General features: G+C 40.6%; 1 protein-coding gene and 1 pseudogene across 1 annotated transcript; one reads left to right on the forward strand and one right to left on the reverse strand.

The window, feature by feature from the left end:
* Positions 1-14,604, forward strand: part of LOC129378975 (vasoactive intestinal polypeptide receptor 2-like) — a 21,182-nt pseudogene extending 6,578 nt beyond the window's left edge.
* Positions 14,510-16,379, reverse strand: LOC129378976 (eotaxin-like). The gene is made up of 4 exons (XM_055059485.1): positions 16,306-16,379; positions 14,960-15,086; positions 14,832-14,890; positions 14,510-14,760 (listed from the first exon to the last, which is right to left on the reverse strand). Exons 1-4 carry the CDS (start codon positions 16,373-16,375, stop codon positions 14,732-14,734), a joined length of 285 nt encoding a protein of 94 aa, XP_054915460.1. The 5' UTR covers positions 16,376-16,379; the 3' UTR covers positions 14,510-14,731.
* Positions 16,380-18,065: the final 1,686 nt, after the last annotated feature.

An 18,065-nucleotide genomic window follows, 5' to 3' on the forward strand; every position in this document is an offset into this window, starting at 1 on the left:
TAATCCGGTAATGAGATTAGGGAACCGAGATGATGATTGTCCCGACTTTGAGAAACGTGAAACTTTGCTTCCTGATGAAATCTCAGCCTCTCCCTCGTCGCTTTCGGAGGCAGGAATCTCATGAGTTTTACTCTTCTGGTGATTTTATGACTTACTGAAATGGTTGCAAAGTCACTTTTTGTGGTCGAATGTTTTTATTCGACCGTATCAGAAGTTGCAACAACGTTTAATATTCCGTTTGGGATCAATAAATACTTTTGATGTGAATTTAATTTGTAGATGAATCTCAGCTTCTTGATTCTTCGCAGCGTTTCCTGCATTTAGATGCAAAGTGATGATGTCACCATGAGAAACATTAGCAGACGTTACCGCAATAAAAGACAATATTGTAGTTTTGACAACATTTTTAAGTTAATAATGCAAGAACGCATTTTCAAAGATCAATAAACTTTAAATTCTAACAAACATTTAAAGACATTTTAAATATTCAAAATACAAAAATCAGCAGATTGGAAACTTTTATCATCCAGTTTTTGGTAAAAATAGAGAAAAAAGAAAAACAATAAATCATACAAATTGAAACTGTTGAGTTTGATTTAATTTATCATGTGATTAATTGATTTATTGATTGTGACAGGAGATATTAGAGTGATTAGTCTGCTTAATACTTTACAAAATCATAGCAAAATAAATTGATAAATAAAGAGAAAATTGTTGCGACTTAATTTAAATGATTGTTTTTTTTTTTCTAAATCCTATTATTTGTTGTTGATTTTGGCATTTTGAGTCCTCCGTATATCTGGCAAAATGAACAATTGACCATCCAGAGGATTCAGTCTGCTTTCTCCATCCGGTTGATTAGCTTATTAGTAAAACATTTCTTTGTTTCTGTGGTTTTATATTTTTATTTCTGGATCTTTTTCTCTGATTTGTTCATTAAAATCTTGTTTTTGCTGCGTTTTTCGCTCTGAGCCTGTGTTTGATCGGGTTTGTGGTTCATCCGCCTCAATGCTGCAGCAGAAAGCAACAAATCAAAGCTTCAGCTGCTGCAGTGATGAAACATGGAGTCACAGCAGCAGTTGTGGCTCCAAAATGTCTCCGCCCTGCTGGACACTGGAGGACAGACGCAATTATTCTCCTAATGATTCATAGGGACTGCTCTCTTCTCACGGTGGAACAATCATATAAAAACCAGATCACATTTCTAGTTAAAGCTTTCTCAAACTTTGGTCCTCTGATGGTCTGCGGCGCCCCCTAGTGTCCCACAGGGAACTGCATGTAAATGAGTGTTTAGTTTGTGTTTAAAAATAATAATGGATAAAACTTTCAAAAGAAAGACTGAAGATACTGAAACACTTATATGATCGGAGGAAATCAAGGAGATACAGAAACTAAGCACTCTGGGAAATAGTTCCCACTCCCGTCTTTCTTTTTCAGTTTTTTAAGTGCTAACCTGAAAACTCCAGTTTGTTCAACACTTGCAGTTTTGAGAAAATTAATAAAAAGTCAGCACAACGTTAGTAGTAAGATCTATCACAAATTCATAAATTTGTTTGACTTAAAGCGTAGAAGACAGTAAACACAACTCAATGTGACTGACATGTTTTACAGTGCAACTGTTTCTGCTTCTGTCAGGTAACCTGAACAGGAACTGCACTGAGAAAGGCTGGTCGCCGGTTTATCCCGACGTCGGCGCCGCCTGCTCATCGGACATCAGCGACAAACCCAACGAGGTGCGTTCAAAACCCCGGCTCTGCTGCAGCAGCATGGTGCTGCAGCATGCTGCAGCCGCGGGGCGTTGCTGCTGCAGTCGGATGCTGAAAGCCGCTTTGTTTGGCTTCTGATTGTCTCATCAGGTTCTGTGAGTTTGTGTTTGGTTTCATGTCAAGCTGCAGAAACGTTACAACAGGAAGTTTGTTTTACAGGTTTTAGTTATTGCTCATGTTTTCCTTTCTAAAGCACCAGACTGAAGTCTGCATTAAATCTCATTAAAACTTTAGTATCAGCTTCAGCGATACTAAAGTTTTTCTGACTTTCTAAAGTTTTCCTCTGAGCTGCAGCTGCTATTTGTCTGTCAGTCCAGAGGACAGTGGAAAAGTGCCAGATCTGATAAAACTGTCTCCAGATGATAAACAGTGTGTAAAAGAAACATGACAGGGGATTTGGTTTTCAGCTAACGGCTCTTTCAGAGTCACAATGCTGGAGTAAAACTCCGAGTTTCTGCCAAACTGTGGGAAATTCATCATGTTTCTTTATATATTCAGCTGAATTAAAAACCCCTGCAGTCCAAAACAATCACCAGTCCTGCTACAAGCTAGCCTGCTAAGTAGCTTAGCATGCTAACCGTCCTACCATGCTAGGTAGCATGATGGGGTGAATTTGTTTGGTGGATCATTATGCTAAAAGCTATTAGCAATACAAGCTAAAGACCGTGAAAGTCTCTCCACAAGGTGCGTTCAAATACTAAACATGTTTGCAAATCGATATTTTTGCAACACTGTAGGAGTAAAAAGTTTATGCTGCTACATTCCTCATGTTTCAACTGAATGGCAGCCATATTGGATTTTAAATGTTCAGCTGCTTGTTTTTTTACCATTTTGTCCAAAGTTCAAACGTATTATGTTTGAATGATTTATAGGCCCAAGTTAAGAAGATTAATAAATTAAAACTTAAGTATTTTATGAGACATTTTATTGTAGTTATTGAAAAAGAAGCTGAATTTCATTTTTCAAAATTAAAATGAAAAACATTTAAACTACAGTTTTGCTGTTTTTTGTGCTTCAGCCAAAGAACTGAACAGAATCCTGTAACAGAGAGGAAACAGTGACAGATCAGAGGCGGTGAATCTGCACCAGTAGGAGGAAAACGGCATTAAATCTCCAGTTTGACCCATTTTTGGAAAGCTGCTGCAGGTCGCGAACAAACCGCAGGCCCAGTTTTAACCTGCAGGATTTCTAGAATCGGACCAGAGTCGTTTCTGGTTCTGACGTCAGGTTGGGCTGGAACCGTTTTTACTGATAAATCAGAGTTTTTCTGTGAATTAGGCTGCAGGGACTGAAACACAAACTTTAATGTTTTGGTTTTATTACAGGATGTTGGTTTGAAACTCATAGCTGCCTGTTGCTCAGTGGTTTCAGTCTCTTTCCTTCAAACTGGATCAGTACATTCAGGTTCTGTGAACTCATAGAACCTGAACACCACATGATTTATGTCACTGTGTCATAAACGTCTCTTCCATTTTCACCAGAGCAGCATTAAAAACGTACAAACTACCAGATGCTAACCAGTTATTTCAGTACATGCTAGGCTACCAGATTGTCTCCATGGTTACTAACCGGTGCGTGCCTTCTGCTTACCTCGTAAAAGGTGTTTGCTGCAGATCAGCTGCAGTTCAGCTGCAGATCAGCTGCAGATCAGCTGCAGATCAGCTGCAGATCAGCTGAAGATCAGCTGCAGATCAGCTGCAGTTCAGCTGAAGATCAGCTGAAGATCAGCTGCAGATCAACTGCAGTTCAGCTGCAGATCAGTCGCTGACGGCTGCGTTCGTTAAAACTTGCACAATAAAATGACAGGTTTGGTTTCTGTCCTGGTCTGCTTGTGCTGCTGACCGCGCTGCAGCGTAACAGTCATTCATAACATGGTACCAACTGGACCCGAGTGATGTCAGGCGACCAGAATCAGGACCGGATTGGTTGTTTTCAGGCAGCGTGACGTCACGTGCAAATGGTCGATGGCGAGAAACCCACGCTTCACCACTCCAGATCAGCGTGGAAAATTGTTGTGGTAAGATTTTGCTGGAGTGTCAGGATGCAGAGGTCAGAGGTCAGGATTCCTAGGATTGCTGGTTGGATCTCAGGTTATTAATCAGGTGGTTTGTGGCGAGACGTTGGCTTTACCTCCCAGTGGAGGGATTCAGTTCGCGGTCGAGACGCTCTGCTTTCTAATCTGACCCGTCTGCCTCCATCTGGACCCGTCTGCCTCCATCTGGACCCGTCTGCCTCCATCTGGACCCGTTCCGGCCTGCTGACCTGTCGCAGGCCTGCAGCTCCCTGCCTCCCTGTGACTCTGGAGGGCTGACAGTGGAGTGACGCCGCTGCAGGTTTCATCCTGTGCGTTTCAGGTCCGTTCTTGACCTTTTCCCCGTGTTGCCTGCGGTTCCGGCCGCAGTCTGAGTGAACCCCGTTTTTTAACCCGGAGGCTTCCAGACCGATGCCACGCAGCTCAACTCTGACCTTCCAGTTATTACTTACTGCATTCCAGGATTCTGTTGCTTTATAGCTTTAAACAAGCGGTTTAAGCAGAAAGCCAGAATCTTTATTATCTCCATTCAAACTCACATCCTCCTTCATGCTGCGCTTTAGAACTGGCTTTAGCTTTTTAAACGTGATTAAAAGGTTTTTATTGCTGTTTCTTATCTTCTCCACATCTGAAAGAAAGCTGTGCAAAAACAAATGTCTGGAAACGTCAGAGAAGCAGAAATGGAGCCTGAGCTGCGATTCCTTCATCAGGACAGACAGTGAAGATGTTTTCTTTCAATAAGAAACGAACAAAATCACACATGAAAACGTTTGTTTACATTGAAACATGCAGCTCCATCATCCTGCAAACACTTCCTGTCGTCTTCTTCTTCGTTTCTGCCAGGAGTAACATCTGATTGCTGATCGCATGATGCAAAAAAAAGTGTTTGAATTACAGTTTTGCTAAATGCTTTCATTCTGAAACACGTGTTTTTTCTAAAATGCTGTTTCCATGAAGTGAATTTATTTTTGTATTTCAAATTCATTTAGTTTTCATGGTGAATGGAAATGCAGCAGGTGACAGAAAGCAGCCAGTTTTGTTTCTGGAAGCTTTTGGATTTCTCGTCGTCGGCCATCTTTAAAAACTTGATTTTGATTTTGATATTGTTTCAAACATTTAATTTGTTTCAAATAAAAACGATGTATTAGTTTAGTATAATCCCTTTTGCTCAACATTTCATATATTTTAGTTTAACCAGGTTGTGCATCCCAGCTGATTGGTCAGCAGGATTAATTTGAGTAAAATGCTCAACAGAAAATAAGGACGAAACAGTTTGAGGATATTCTGACTTATCTGAGGCGTAGCGGCCGGCCTGCAGAGTCAGTCTGCGGTTCTTCATGTGACGGCTGGACTCTGCAGGACCTCGGACCGGGCCCTGCAGAGTCACGCTCCCAGTCAGCAGATCCGTTAAGTCCTGTCGGCCCGAGCCGCGGTCAGTGTGGATCGGATTTGTTCCTGCACATCTTTCAACGCCGCGTCTCATGAAACCAACGTAACTCCGTGACAGCTGCTAATCCTTAAACTGAACCTTCAGGAAGGACATTCAGTTGAGGGTAAAACAGTCAAAACTGGACAAAATGGCACCTGAAAGCTGATTTATTTCAGGGAAACATGAAACTTTTCAGTTTAGCTCAGAACCAACATCATGTCTCCCAGTTTGATCGTTTCTGCCTGTTTGGGTTTGTGCAGCGAACGCAGAGGAAGTGAAGTCATAAAGCTGTTAGAGACGCTTCAGGCTTTAATGCAGAAACACTGCAGGATTCATCGGTCAGAGTGCAGAACTTTGGTCCAAACCTCATTTAAGACGCGCTTCGCCTCGCTGTGTGAGTTTACACTGCGGTGCTGCTAACGTAAACTTCAGATGATCCTCAGAGCCTCAGCCTGCAGGGACGTCTGCTGCTTCTACAGGAAAGTAACAAAACAATCTGCTAAGCTGTAGTTCAAGTCCTGGTTCCACACTAAATGATTTCAAACACACTTCTGTAGCGGTTGCACGAACCAGTGTGAGAAAAAGAGCAGAAAAAGCAAAAAGTTTGGATTTCTGCAGTAAATTGAACTTTTCTGTCAAAACGCTTCTGAAGTGATGCAAAGTCAAACCAAACTCTGCAGCTGTAAAAGGTTTTGCTTGTGTTTTATTCAGATTTTCCTCACAGCGGTTACTCTCTAAAACAGATTTAAAGTGCAACCAAATGAAAATGTGGCAGGAAACCCAATAGATCAGACGTTTTAAAAGACATTTATTCATCTGGACTCCAACCAAATTTGGAATTGGAGGAAAGCTACAAAAAAATTCCCAAAAATATTTTCTCACCAAGTTTTCTGTTATTTAGCAAATGGAAATAATTTTATTATTGTCATTTTAACAGTAAAAGTTTGGTCTGATTTAACTACAAGAAAGTTGTCTTTTATCACAATACGGCTAAAATAAAAAAAATAGCACTTAATTTATTTGAGTTTTTTATGCGTTGTTATTTTTGGTATTTTTCCTTTCAATTTTATCGTCGTTTAACTTAATTTCATGTCTTGTTTTATCATTTATCTTCTTTCAGCCGAGGTTGCTGACAATTGTAAATCAATAAACTTTGACTTGACTTTTCGCTCAGTTCATGTAAATATCTGGTTTCCACTGTAAACAGCAATTAAGCCGAGCGAAGCATGAAGGCGATGTGGGCTGTAAGAAAGCAAAATAGTTTTTGATTTGAGAATATTTGAACAGAAATGAGTTGAATGGTTGAGACAGAAAGCAGAGAAGAGCTGCAAGTTTGCAAATAAGGAAATATTTAAGGAAAATGAGGAATGTCGCTGTAAGTTCAGGCTCTCCGAGCGTCCAGGTCTCCATCGCTCTGCTCCGCGTCGCCTTCAGGGTTTCAGTCGCAGACATGCATGCAGCTATTTTTACACTATATATTGTGTGTGTGTGTGTGTGTGTGTGTGTGTGTGTGTGTGTGTGTGTGTGTGTGTGTGTGTGTGTGTGTGTGTGTGGAGTTAATTGTGCGGTGGCGTGTCAGCCGGGGGGAATGTTGTTTACAGCCGACCAGAGAGCGATGAACGCCAGAACACGCTGTGACGGAGCAGACTCTTATTCTGAAAGAGCCTCCTCCCGTTGGAGACAGAAGAGACTTATTATGAGACTGACTTCAGTTCACTGTAAAACTCCTGATTTAAAGAGTTTAAATGCGTCTGGAGAGGTTTTCACCTCATGCAGGAGGAAAAACACAAAAACTTACCAACATTTTTCATCTGCTTTCCAGTTTAAATATGTTAATACAGATGAAATAGTCACTCGTTAACATTGATATAAAAATACTGGTTTCACTCAAAACATCTGAAAAATCTTCAAGTGAAATAAAAGTAGAAAAGTATTTTTTATTAATATTAAGTAATTATTTACTTAAACTATCTTGTAAATTTATTTTGTTGTTTCAGGTTTTCTAAAACATTTTCTTTAAAAACTGGTAAGTTTGCGTTTTGCAGCGTTTTACTCTGGTAAATATATTGAGGTATTTCTACTCTAATGTCAGTATGATTTTTATCGTTAGCCTCTTCTGCTAATTTCAATGCCATGTTTTGTTGTCTTTCCTGTCTTGAGGAGGGAAACGTTCATTAAAACAAGAGAAAGTTTGTGTTTTTTTAAAAGCTGCTTCGGTTGTTCAGTTTTTTGTGAAGCCGCCTTATTTTTCTCCTGTCTTCACAAATATTTGGTTAAATTTGTGTCTTTTCTCATAAACATTTTTGCACTCAGATGAGATTTATTTGAACAAAAGAATGTTTTCTATAAACAGCGGCGCTGGCCTCGGTTTGTGTCTCATAATCCATTTTCTCTTGTGTTTATGAAACACAATGCGGTTTCGCGGAGGCCGGCCCAGCTGCGCCTCATGTTTTATGACCGGCTTTGATGAACGGCCTCATTGTTTCTCATTCGATGCTCCATAAACTCATGTCTGTGTTGCGGCGCAGCTGCTCTTCTACAGAGTGGTCCAGATCCTGTCCACTCTGGGTCACAGCCTGTCGCTCGTCGCTCTGATCACCAGCACCGCCATCATCTGCTCCTTCAGGTACGACGCTCCCAAATCGCAGCAAAGCATCACATCTTTACGTTTAAAGGCTCTGCAGCTCATCCACTGCTGGGAAAAACCCAAATAGACCTGCAGACATTTTTCCTCTTCCTGTTCTGCTCAGTGCCAGTTTAGTCTGATTGTTTGGTTTCATAACCATATGAATGTTTTCAGGGTGTGAATTCTGGACCAGAATCGGGTCGGTTCTGCCGGTCGGGTCGTCAACACCTGCAGTTCATTCAGCCTCATGTTGCTTCAGACATGAGGAAATTATCCTCCCTGCTAATATGAGTGAAGAACAGCTGGACATTTTCAATTTAGCAGGTATTTAGTTCATGGTGTCCAAAGTGCGGCCTGGGGGCCATTTGTGGCCCCTCCCTGACTGTGGGTGGCCCCTGATGAATGGAGACTTTCTATTTATAATTAGGATAAAACCATGACAGACAGAGTCGGATTTTTACCAAACTTTCCTTTGTTGCTTTCATCTGATTGGAATTAATTTGGAAAAATGCAGCAAATATTTTGACCTGAATCCTGATTTTACTGATCAGAAGTGATTAAATTGTTCTTCTTTTCCCAATTTATGCCTAGAAAATCTGGAAAATTACTTATAATAAATCAAATTTGCAGAAGCTTCAAAAGTTTTGGACCTATAATAATTTTTTGGCCCTCCTTTAACATGGTGATTTTAAATAATTTTAAATTATTTCTCTGATCATGAATGTTGACGTCTGTAAGGATCGACACACATCTGGACCCATGCAGCATTTTTATGCAGCAAAATCATAAAGTTTATGTTTGATTTCTTCTCTGTTTGTCTAAACATGAAAAGATTTTTTAAATCTGAAACATCTCTGGGAAAATCCAGTAAAAACAGAGTTTATAAACCGTGTTAGGTTCAGTTTATTAAATCTGCATTTATCTTAAGAGGTTTTATTTATAGTGAGTCGAGACGTTTATGACGACGCGTCCAGCATGTGGGAGTCTCAGCTTGACTCCCAAACTGGTTTCTCTGTGGAGAAACTCAGGAACGTGGAGATAAGATGCACCAGTTAACAGCAGAAGCTCGTTAAACCCGAACTGGTTCGTTTTCCAGTGAGTAGAAAGCGACTCGCTGTGTGTGACTCGGTTCGGAGGAACTGCAGCTGCTGCTTGGACGACACGTCACCCACCGGGTCGACTCTCCCTGTAAACACTCCTCCTGACACTCCGTGTGTGTGTGTGTGTGTGTGTGTGTGTGTGTGTGTGTGTGTGTGTGTGTGTGTGTGTGTGTGTGTGTGTGTGTGTGTGTGTGTGTGTGTGTGTGTGTGTGTGTGTGTGTGTAGGAGGCTCCACTGCATGAGGAACTACATCCATCTGAACCTGTTTGTGTCCTTCATGCTGCGAGCCGTGGCCGTGCTGATCAAAGACACGCTGCTCTTCTCAGAGGACCAGAGCACCGACTGCAGCACGCAGCTGCCTCTGGTGACTCCACACACCGAAGAAACAAGACTCACTGAAAACACACAGAAAACAGATGAGAAACACACAGAAAACAGACGAGAAACACAGAAAACAGACGGGAAACACACAGAAAACAGACGAGAAACACACAGGAGACACAAAACACACAAAGAAACAGAAAACTGACAGAAAACTGTTTTCTGGTAGAAAACACATAGAAAACACTCTTAGGTTTCATTTAGCCCAGTATGTCAGAAGTAGTTTTCTGTAAGTCTTGATTCAGTTCGTTACATTTTCCCTCCCAGCAGTCGGACTTTGTTTGGCTCCTGAAGTTTTCTGAAAGTTTTCCTGAAGTTGATCTTTGGCTTCTTTTCATCGACTCCAGTTTTTGCTCTTTACTTCATCTAGAAGACAATTATATATCTGTTTTCATCCAACATAAATCTGTTATTCTGGTGATTAATATGCCAGCCTCTGCAGAAACTATATAATCTCATTTAATCATATCCTGTTCTAAATATTTGCTCTTTGTATCTCGTTTGAATCAGGACAGAAGCAGAGAAACTAATAATTGTGTCTCTTCTCTTGCCGCCATTTTGTTGCTGTGCTTTCCTCTTGATTTGACACATGAGCACCAAGTGCTGCTTTGTTGTTTTATTGAATATTTGTTAAACGTCTGCAGGTTTTTCCTGATACTTCATATTTCATGTCCTGGTTTCTACTCCAGGTGGGCTGTAAGACCAGCCTGGTTTTCTTCAACTATTTCGTCATGGCGAACTTCTTCTGGCTGCTGGTGGAGGGTCTGTACCTGCACATGCTGCTGCTGGTCATCCGGACCTGCTGCGTCCGCCTCTCCGTCTGCATGCTGATTGGCTGGGGTGAGCGGGACGTCCGTCTGTCCGTCCCTCTGCACCGCACCGATCGGAGACGACCTGCACTGCAAAAACTCACCAAGTATTTTAGTCCAGCTCTGGTGGAAATATCTCAGAACACTTTAAAAAAGACACGACTAACATAGAAGACAGAAACTGGAGCTTGTTTTAAGTAAAAAGGCAGATTATCTCAGTCATAACGAGATTTTTTCCCGTTATAATTGGAACGAGGGATGAACTGCTGGACCAGCAGCTCAGGGATCTTCACATCTTTATTTTGAAACCTTTACATTCCTGTAATTGTGAACTTCCTGTTTCCTGAAGAGCTGCACTGCAAAAACACAAATTTAGTTTATATCTTAGTACAGTGGAAATAAGACCAAATTAACTACAAGTAAATCTTGATGAAAAGTTTATTTTGTCTTATTTCAAGAGTTCTGAAATGTTTGCAATAGAAAACAGACAAAAACATTTTTTTAAAGATGTTGTGTTTTTGCAGTGCTCCTCTTTCATTTTTGTTCTAATCTCTCTTTTGCTTCCTGGGGTCCGTACATCCCCAAGCGGCCTTTAAATAGGACACTCGTTGTTTCTAAAGATTCTCCTGGATCAGAACCGGACCCAGACGGTGCGTCATCCTGTAAACATTTCCATGCCTCCCGGTCCGTTTTGTTCCGCTCTGCCTCGGCTGCTCCGTTCTTCCACCATCGATCAAACCCTCCCCCGCAGCAGCCGACGCATCGCCGTTAAACGCTGCGCTTCCTGAACGCGCCTTGGTGAGATGTTCTCCGTCTGGCAGAACCTGAACCGACCCGCTCTCTCTCCGTCAGGAATCCCGTCTGTCTTCACCGTGGCCTGGATCGTCAGCCGGATCAACCTAGAGGACACCTGGTGAGTTTGGACACCAGGTGAGTTTGGACACCTGGTGAGTTTGGACACCTGGTGAGTTTGGACACCTGGGGGAATAAATGTGATGGATACTTCAGGGAACATTTGTTGGTTTGTTGCCAGATGCTGGGAGATCAACGACAACCCAGTTCCTGACCGGCTGATCAACTGGCCCATCATGGCGTCCATCATCGTGAGATTTATTTAGTTTTCATTTTTAAAGGTTTCTAGACACCTTAACCTGGTTGAAATCTGTTTTCTGCTATATTATTTAAATGTTTAAATGCTTTTGTTCTCTTCAAAACTGTAATGATTTTTTTGTGAGTGTAAAAGTAGCTTATTTATGTAATAAAAGCTCCGTCTGTGTCTGCTCTGTTTCTCCTGAAGATAAACTTCCTGCTGTTCATCAGCATCATTCGAGTCTTGGTGCAGAAACTACGCAGCTCAGACGTCGGAGGAAACGACCAATCGCAGTACAGGTACTGTAAAAAATCACTTTGATCGTTAAACTCAGCTTGATTTGATTGTTCTAAGTTTGTCCTGTCAGTGTGGAAGTTCCTGCTGTGGTTCCTACTGTAGTTCCTGCTAGAGTTACAATATAACTACAGCTGTAGTTTCTGCTATAGTTATATTGTAGTTCCTGCTGTACTTCCTATTGTAGTTCCTGCTGTAGTTCCTATTGTAGTTCCTGCTGTAGTTATATTGTAGTTCCTACTGTAGTTCCTGCTAGAGTTACAATATAACTACAGCTGTAGTTCCTGCTATAGTTATATTGTAGTTCCTGCTGCAGTTCCTATTGTAGTTCCTGCTGTACTTCCGATTATAGTTCCTGCTGTAGTTCCTATTGTAGTTCCTGCTGTAGTTATATTGTAGTTCCTGCTGTAGTTATATTGTAGTTCCTACTGTAGTTCCTGCTGTAGTTATATTGTAGTTCCTGCTGCAGTTCCTATTGTAGTTCCTGCTGTACTTCCTATTGTAGTTCCTGCTGTAGTTCCTATTGTAGTTCCTGCTGTAGTTATATTGTAGTTCCTATTGTAGTTCCTGCTGTAGTTATATTGTAGTTCCTACTGTAGTTCCTGCTGTAGTTATATTGTAGTTCCTGATGCAGTTCCTGCTGTAGTTCCTATTGTAGTTCCTTCTGTAGTTATATTGTAGTTCCTATTGTAGTTCCTACTGTAGTTCCTATTGTAGTTCCTACTGTAGTTCCGCTTGTAGTTCCTACTGTAGTTTCTGCTGTAGTTATATTGTAGTTCTTGCTGCAGTTATATTGTAGTTCCTGCTGTAGTTCCTGTTGTAGTTTCTGCTGTAGTTATATTGTAGTTCCTGCTGTACTTCCTATTGTAGTTCCTGCTGTAGTTCCTATTGTAGTTCCTGCTGTAGTTCCTATTGTAGTTCCTGCTGTAGTTATATTGTAGTTCCTATTGTAGTTCCTGCTGTAGTTATATTGTAGTTCCTACTGTAGTTCCTGATGCAGTTCCTGCTGTAGTTCCTGCTGTAGTTCCTATTGTAGTTCCTGCTGTAGTTATATTGTAGTTCTTGCTGCAGTTATATTGTAGTTCCTGCTGTAGTTCCTGTTGTAGTTTCTGCTGTAGTTATATTGTAGTTCCTGCTGTACTTCCTATTGTAGTTCCTGCTGTAGTTCCTATTGTAGTTCCTGCTGTAGTTCCTATTGTAGTTCCTGCTGTAGTTATATTGTAGTTCCTGCTGTAGTTCCTGCTGTAGTTCCTATTGTAGTTCCTACTGTAGTTCCTATTGTAGTTCCTATTGTAGTTCCTACTGTAGTTCCTACTGTAGTTCCTGCTGTAGTTCCTGCTGTAGTTCCTGCCGTAGTTCCTTGTTTTTGACCCTCTGTGCAGGCGGCTGGCCAAGTCCACCCTGCTGCTGATTCCTCTGTTCGGGGTAAACTACGTGGTTTTCTTCTACCTGATGGAGCCGGACGATGAAACGCTGAAGCAGATCAAGATCTTCTTCGAGCTCGGCCTCGGCTCCTTCCAGGTCCAGAAACGTTCTCAGGGTTCTGTGTCCTCTTGATTCAACTTTCAGTTTAAACGCAGATAACGTCAAAGTGAGGGAGCCGAACAAAACTCCTTTAGATTTCTGTTTCTACTATTATTTTTTTTAACAATTTATTAATTTAGTTTTTTCTGTTGACTGTTCAGCTGGACATCAGAAGCAGAAGACAGAAAGGAAATAAAATTAAATGAACTACAGATGCACCGATTTATCAGCCAGGCGGTTTATCGGTGCCGGTTGCCATGATTTTGGGAAATCAGTGATCAGATGATTTTTACTTATGAAGCCGATCTTTTCTAGCTTGTCCTCTCGCTCTCCGGTTGGAAAGCTCTGACTGACCCACCGACTATAATTCATAGTTACTCCACTGTAGCCAAGTCAGCTAATTTCTTGGTGTATGGAGCAACATTTCAGACAAAAATATTGGTATCGGTCAAAACTGGAATTGGCAGGTTAAGCTTTTTAACAGATTTGTAATCGGCCAGAAAAGTTCAAACGGTGCAAAAATGACTAAAACAGAATCTAAAACAATCTTTAAAATCAATGAGACGATGAACCGAATTGTTTATCAAGTCTGAATGTCGCCTGTTTGTTTCAGGGCCTCATCGTCGCCGTCCTCTACTGCTTCCTCAACAGCGAGGTGAGACTTCCTGCCCACTTCCTCTGCGGATCAATTCAGTCAGTCAGCTCTTCCTCCTCCTCCTCCTCCTCTTCCTATTCCTCCTCCTCCTCCTCCTCCTCCTCCTCCTCCTCCTCCTCCTCCTCATCCTCCTCCTCCTCCCTGCAGGTTCAGATGGAGGTGCGGAGGACATGGAGGAGTTTATCCACGAATCGCTGCGTGTTGCAGGACTACAGTCTTCGCCGCCTGTCAGCAAACCCCAACATCACTCAGTTTCCCAGAAACACTCGGGCCCAGTCCATCCTGCAGACCGAAACCACTGTGCTCTGACCAGAACCGGCCGGGTTCTGCCACAGCGCCCCCAGCTGGGGGAGACACCACATGTCAAACAGAGAGAAACCGACTGAAAATCATGGAAGACAAACGAAGAACGTTGTTACGGCCAGGTTTATATTTTTATATGATTTTTCAAGCTTATGGCTCTTTTGAATCTCAATAAATGAATAAAAATGTTTTTTTTCGTGGTAAAATCGACTCACAGTTTGTGCAGAAACGTTTCCACATGATTTATGATGTGATGCTTGTCACTGACTGTATTGTCCATGTGGTTTCCAACACATTTTCAGTTTGTATTTACTAATAATTAGACACTGATAACTAAATAAAACTTTATGTTTTCCAGGTTCATACCAGCTTTGGCCACAAGATGGCAGTAAAGTCCTGTTACTTTTACATTTCTTCTGTCATTAAAGATTTTAGTGTAAACATGTTCAAAATCATAATTATTGACAAAAATATATTTATTTCATTTTCAGAAGCATAATATGAGTGAAAAAAGAAGCAAATTTATTTATATTTCATAAAGCATTTTATAGGGAAAGTTCATAAGTACAACAAATACAATTAATATTTTAAGTGTTGAAAGCAAATGCAGCAATTTTATGACTCAAATAAATATTTCATTTTTCACAGTGGAGCTCATCTGTAAGAATCAGGCCTGAGGATGATTAATATTTTAAATTGAGCTGCAGGTCCAGTTGTTCGCTTTACGCCTTCCTCGTAATGTTGGCAATGACTGAAAAGAAAAAAGAAGAAGGTGAAAACCAGAGTGATGTATAAATCATTTCTTGTTAAGAGCTGCTGTACCTTGTTGGACCCAGGCGTCGTTGGGGTGAACGCATATGGGTCCACTCTTTGTGTAGAATCTGGACATGGACACAAGCTGCTTAGTTCTGCTGAGATTCTGCGTGTTGAAATGAAATGATTGAACTCACATCACGGCTCTAACGCAGGGGAACCGGGCCGGCTGCTTATGGAAAACCGACCCGACGATCCGACTGCTGAGGTTCTTCCTGGAGATGTGGAGGCAGCACGGCCGGTTCTTCCCGGTCGGATAGTGAGCTGTGAACCACAGAAATTAAAACCGAAAAATCACAAAATATGAACGTTTCTCCAGTTTCTAATGCAAATGTCTTCCTTCACTTGAAATGAGACCAAAATGACATAAAAATTACTTTTCATGAAGATATAGGAGCTTTTTTTAAGTCAATAATTAATTAATATTGACATAATAGTCATAATCTTCCTGTTAGGGTTGTTGTTCCTTCCTACTGTTGCCTCGTGCTTTTTAAGGCTTTGCAGAAAAGTCAGTGAGTCAATACAGATGTTGTTTTTCCATGGTAAACTGGAAGCTTTTTGTTTCTGGCTTTGTGTTTTACTGGTTTCCATCATAAATGTTCGTATTCCACTAATGTCCAAAAAACACAGTTTCTCAATTGCAGTTTCCATTAGTTGAGAAACATAATTAAAATCAAACATGAGTAACTTTTTATGTGATAAATCTTTAGAAAACAAACAGCACCATCATCCTCCTTCCCCTTCTCGTCGTCTTCTTTGTCGTTTCCGTCAGTAGTAAATTAAAAATGTTTTGTTGTCTCTTTTTGGATGGCAGTATTTTCATGAAGACTTTTCCAGATTCGGGTTAATAATTCGGGGCTCTTCGATTCAGCCAAAAAAACATTTTATTAAAAACCTTGAGATTTGTTGAAATTTGCTTTTCATTAAGAAAATTAATTTCTGTAATTCCATTTAAGAATTTATTCTGACGATTGTTTACTCTATGGACATAAATTTGTTTTGTTCTTCCATTGTTTCTGTATGTAGTGTTGATATTTCTTTAAAAGTTTTTAAATGTCTTGTCTGATGGGACAAAATGATTCACCATGAATCACCTGAAAGTCAGAAGTTTCCTGGTGAATAAAACTGAAACAATAAAAAAGTATCGGTATCGGCGATACGGTTCTGTGTCTGTTGGGTATCGTACCTCAAAATGCATTTGAAAATATCTGGGGAGTCGTTTTGATTTGTGCCAAATGCATTAAAATAATCGAAATGAAACTAGAGCGTTGATTAAGATCCCAGTTCAGCAGCAAATGGATCATTTCAAAGTTTCTAACAGAAAAACATTAGAAATCTCCTTTGCAAAAACACAAAACCTGCAGTCGGTTTATTCCTACTGCAAGTGCAGAAACCAGAACCACTTGGTAATTTTGTGTTTTTGCAGCAGTAAGTAAAGCAGCACTCTGTGATGAACTGAAGTGTCTGGATGAGGAACATGTACCTGGAGAGGAGTGGCTGCATGGACACACAGCGAGCAGCAGCAGCAGCAGCAGGATCTTCATCTTCATCATCAGCTGGTGGGTCGGACTGGCGGCCGCGGATCCGGGCTGGTATTTATCGGTACCATCAGCGGGGCTCCTGCTTGTCTCCTGCAGGTTGTGGTCAGTGTTTGTCACCTCCGCCCCTCGCATCAGAACCTGTTCGCCCTCCGACCACAAGCTTCATCTCAGTGGTTCATTTCTGAGAAACGTCGTCAGAAAACGCGTCGCCTGTTTCGCTTTGTCATGGTGGCAACTTGTGTGTCAACAAATGATGAGAAACAAAGTCATCAGTTTGGGTTTTCAAATCTGCACAAAAATATTTCAAACTAGTTTTTAAATGGACTCGTGAATTTTGACCTGAACAGGTTAAAATGAGACAGAAACATGCAGGAGGCTTTTTGTTGATGAGCAACTCATCAACAAAAACTCATTCAGTAAATAATTTAACGGATCTTTGCATCAGAAATGTCTTTATGTACCAAATGAGGCTTCATGCTGTGAAACTCCTTCATGTTCACATTAAATCTGTTGCATTGTTTTTAAGTGCAGCTCAGATTTTTGCTCTACAGTCTGCATGACGCTATGATTTGACTTTTTCAGGATTTCCTGTTCTGACTGCAGACAAAGTCACACATGAATTTCCCACATTCAGTCGCTGTAAAAACTTCACACCTTTTGTTCCAGAGAACAAATCTAAATTTGTTCAGGTGGTTTTTTTACATGACAACACAAAGCAGAGACATTCTTCACTAGAGGTGAAGAGTTTCTGCTTTAACAAAGAAAAACATAAAACGTTTTCATCATGTTTCAAGTTTCTTAATCAGATTTAGGTCTGTACTTTGACTAGGCCATTTGAACACGTTTGATTTGCACGTAGATGTGTGTTGAGGTATTTTCCCTCATTTTCAGACAGTTTTGTAACTGAAAATGTTAAACTAGTAGAAAAACAACAGAAACTTTTGCATCAACCTCTCAGCTGTGGTCATTTCAGCCGTTTCCTTCTGAGGTAAAAACGATAAAGTTTTATGTTTCGTAACGTCCTGCGGTCGCTTCGCTTCCACACGTCACAAACAGCAGCAGAACGTGAAGCACAATCCAGTTTTTACACCTTTTTATTTTCCACTTCCACTTTCTGCTGCTTTTAAACCATTTAAATGGGAAAAAAAATCATCCAGACATTTACTGGCAGTGAGTACATTTAGGAATATTTTACTATGCTGTGTTTTTATAATTTTATTACAAAGTATTTTTGCTCCTATTTTAGCAAAATTTCTGGATTTTTTACCCAGTGAATGAAAAACAAACACGATTTGATCCAAAATCCACCAGACAGACACACAACTGCAGCTTTTATTGAAGTTTTATACGTTTTTTATTGAAAATAAAATTGATTTGGAAACATTTTGTTTTGCCTGATTTTGTTATTTTTGTTACTTGTACAAATTATTGAAAATTTGATCCTTAAAAAACACCAAAATTTCCACTTAACTTTAAATTTTGGTCCGTCTGAAGATGTAACTTTGAAATATCAAATTATAATTTGATTAGATACTCAGTATTTCAGTAAACCTTTTTTTACTTTTAAGTTTGTTGGGTGGAAACTTTTTACTCTCACTTGAATGTAATTTCTTTATTCACCTTTCATGCTGCGCTGTACAATGGCTGCTGGAAAAGACAAAGTGTTTTGTTATTGACTTAAAATCCAGAAACCACTTGCTGC

Source organism: Poeciliopsis prolifica, unplaced genomic scaffold (genome assembly GCF_027474105.1).
Source record: "Poeciliopsis prolifica strain line A6 unplaced genomic scaffold, Auburn_PproV2 SCAFFOLD054, whole genome shotgun sequence".
NCBI lineage: Eukaryota > Metazoa > Chordata > Actinopteri > Cyprinodontiformes > Poeciliidae > Poeciliopsis > Poeciliopsis prolifica.